This window comes from Tenrec ecaudatus, chromosome 18, assembly GCF_050624435.1.
Source record: "Tenrec ecaudatus isolate mTenEca1 chromosome 18, mTenEca1.hap1, whole genome shotgun sequence".
NCBI lineage: Eukaryota > Metazoa > Chordata > Mammalia > Afrosoricida > Tenrecidae > Tenrec > Tenrec ecaudatus.
This window is the reverse complement of record NC_134547.1, coordinates 1,324,111-1,327,192: the sequence shown is the minus strand read 5'-3', so window position 1 is coordinate 1,327,192 and position 3,082 is coordinate 1,324,111. Positions and strand designations below refer to the sequence as shown.

At 38.1% G+C, this 3,082-nt stretch overlaps 1 protein-coding gene across 1 annotated transcript; it reads left to right on the top strand.

Moving 5' to 3' along the window:
- Positions 1 to 651: 651 nt before the first annotated feature.
- On the top strand, positions 652 to 1,670 carry LOC142432563 (vomeronasal type-1 receptor 4-like). The gene has a single exon (XM_075537789.1). It carries the CDS (start codon positions 729 to 731, stop codon positions 1,668 to 1,670), a length of 942 nt encoding a protein of 313 aa, XP_075393904.1. The 5' UTR covers positions 652 to 728.
- The last annotated feature ends 1,412 nt before the right edge of the window (positions 1,671 to 3,082 follow it).

Below are 3,082 nucleotides of genomic sequence, written 5' to 3'. Positions count from 1 at the left end.
TCACCTAGTCATTTATCTTTCTACCCTTGAATTAATTCCATGTGTGTTTATTGATGAGGTTGACACAATAAACCATAAATATCTTAACCTATATCCCTAATGTTTTGTGTGCATCTCCTGTATTTATACTTCTGCAAAGTCTTTTGTCTCCTAATTCTTTCCTCTGCTTTTCTTTATTTACCTCCTGTCCCACATCATGTTTGACCTTCATTCTCTTCTCAGTACTTTCTATTGGCTACATTACATCAAACCCCACCAGGCATTCTACACCTTCCTTGCCATCAAGTTTTGATCACTTATTGTTCTCTTGTCTCTGCATTTGTTGGCTCCCCACTCCCTATTTAAAGACTTCTTTCTTTCTTTTTCTCGTGTCTATCCATATAAGACAGGCAGGATGAACAATTTGAGGAGAAAGTAATGGAGCCAACAGTTCTGGGGTGACATGGGAGAGGAACAGGTGGGAGAAAGAATAATATATTTTAAAAATTGATTGTGGAAAAGATTGTGCAACTCTACTTGATATGAACTAACTATTAAAATATATATGTGGATGAAATGCCGTAGAACTGTTAAAATGGAAACATTTAATCAATGTATCTAGGTGGGAATTAATTAAGTCTGTGTAGAAAGAGGATTTCTGTTGCTTTGATATGTATGTCTTATCTCTCATCATCTCATGTAGGACACTCAGGCTCAGAAGACAAACATTAGTCATTGGATCTGAGAGAATGAACACCGGTGATTTGCTGTTTGGAATGATTCTCTTATTGCAGACTACACTTGGGCTTCTGGGAAATTTCTCTCTTCTTTACTATCTTATCTTCCTTTACTTCACTGGATGCAGGTCAAGGTCCACAGACTTGATTCTCAGGCACCTGGCTGTAGCCAACTCCATGGTCAATCTTTCTAGAGGAATCCCCCAGACTATGGCAGCTTTTGGGTGGAAAAATTTCCTCAACGATTTCGGATGCAAAAGTCTTTTCTATTTTCACCGAGTGGGCAGGGGTGTGTCCATTGGCAGCACCTGTCTCTTAAGCATGTTCCAGGCCATCACCATCAGCCCCAGCAACACCAGGTGGGCAGACATCAAGGTGAAAGCTCCCAAATATTTGGGCCTTTCGATATTCCTGTGTTGGATTCTGCACATGCTGGTAAATATAATTTTCCCTGTCTATATAAGTAGCAATTGGGACAATAAAACTATCGCAGACAGAAAAAATTTTGGATACTGCTCTTCTGTTCGCCATGACAGCACTGGAGATGATCTGTATTCAGCACTGTTGTCTTTCCCCGATGCTGTGTCATTGACACTCATGTTCTGGGCCAGCGGCTCCATGGTTTTCATCCTGCACAGACACAAGCAGCGGGTCAAAGACATTCACAGGAACAAAGATTCCCCCAGATCCTCCCCTGAGACCAGAGCCACCGAAACCATCCTTGTCCTGGTGAGCACCTTTGTGTCTTTCTACACCCTCTCCATCATCTTTCAAGTTGTTTTAGCCTCTTTTATTCATCCCAGTTTGTGGGTAGTGCACACAGCTTCTCTAGCTGCTGCCTCCTACCCTTCTGTCAGCCCGTTTATTCTCATGAGCCGTGACCCCAGTTTTTCTCAGCTCTGCTTTGCCCAGAAAAGAAAACCAAATTCCCAGTATGCTATCAGAGATAGATAATTGCATATTTTTTGCCCTAGTTTCAGTTGTTTAGCTTTTCATCTCAAGGAATCCAAGTCAATGGGAAAGATCATATTATACACACATGGATACCTCCAATTACATAGAGCTATGTGTATATGTCAGTGGCTGCACATGATATCAGCCAAATAGTGTTTCACAATAGGAATCATAGTGCAAAAAAATCCAGTATGGAAAATAATTATCCTAATTACAATCATAATAAACTTCTATGAGTCTGCTTATTTCACAATATCTACTCAGTTAAAAATTCACGGAATACATGTTTTATTTTTTATTGTAATCTTACTATTTTATTGTATCAACATCAAGTATTGATTGCCTGTGTATCTAAATGGATATAATCAATCAATAGTTCATGTTGGCAGAATCAATTAATATATTTGTTTATTGTTATAATGGATAAGTTTGGGATTGTACTCTTCTTAATATCTGTTCTACTGATTCTTATTATCTTTTCCTAGGTTCTTAAACATATGCCTATATTTCCCTCTTTCTATGGAGGTTGAATATTAATTTAATCTTAGATTTTAAATGAGAAATTACAACATAATTTTAAAAAAACTGATCAAAGTGTCCAGATGGTGAAAACATTTCACCAATCCATTGACAAAATATGGATTATATTATAACACTAATTTGATTATCTCTTGTCAACTAACGAAATAAATTCTGGTATGTGTAAAGTACTAAATTATGTACTAAATATACTCAAATATAAGCTGACCTGAATATCAACCGAGGCACCTAAGTTTGCCATGAAAACTGTACTAAACTGTGCTGAAAAACTCGGCTTATACACGAATATATACGGTATAATAAATGTTAACAATGTGTAAATAAGATACAAAACTACATTAAATTTGCTTCCTTGTATATCATCCCAGTTGCTCCTTTCACAGATAATCTCCCTTTTTATATCTAAATGCTGACATCATTGCAAACTCTCATGCATTTTATATATATGACATTATTCAGTATAAATAGATTTTTTAAATTATATTGACCGTTTTTACTTTCTCTGTACTTTTTAGCATACTTTTCTTTCCCATGGCTAGTAACCCTTAAGAAACTTTGCTTTCTATACATTTATGTCTAATCTGGTGTCACTTTAAGGAGTAAGAGTATAGAGGTGGAGTCTAGGCTGTCATTCTGGAGACAGTGAAACTTCTGTGGGGGCATGGCCTTCTCCCGAGAATTCTGGGAAATCTGGAACTTCCTCTTTGGAGGCGGGAGACACCTCTCTCTCTCTCTCTGCCACTCCCTTGGAGGCATTGCAGCTGACAAGACACATGGAACTATGCTAGTGCCCTAAATTGGAGAAGCCACATGGACCTACCCTGATGCAACCAGACCTCTGAAGCCGGAGAAGCCATGTGGAGAACCCTGCC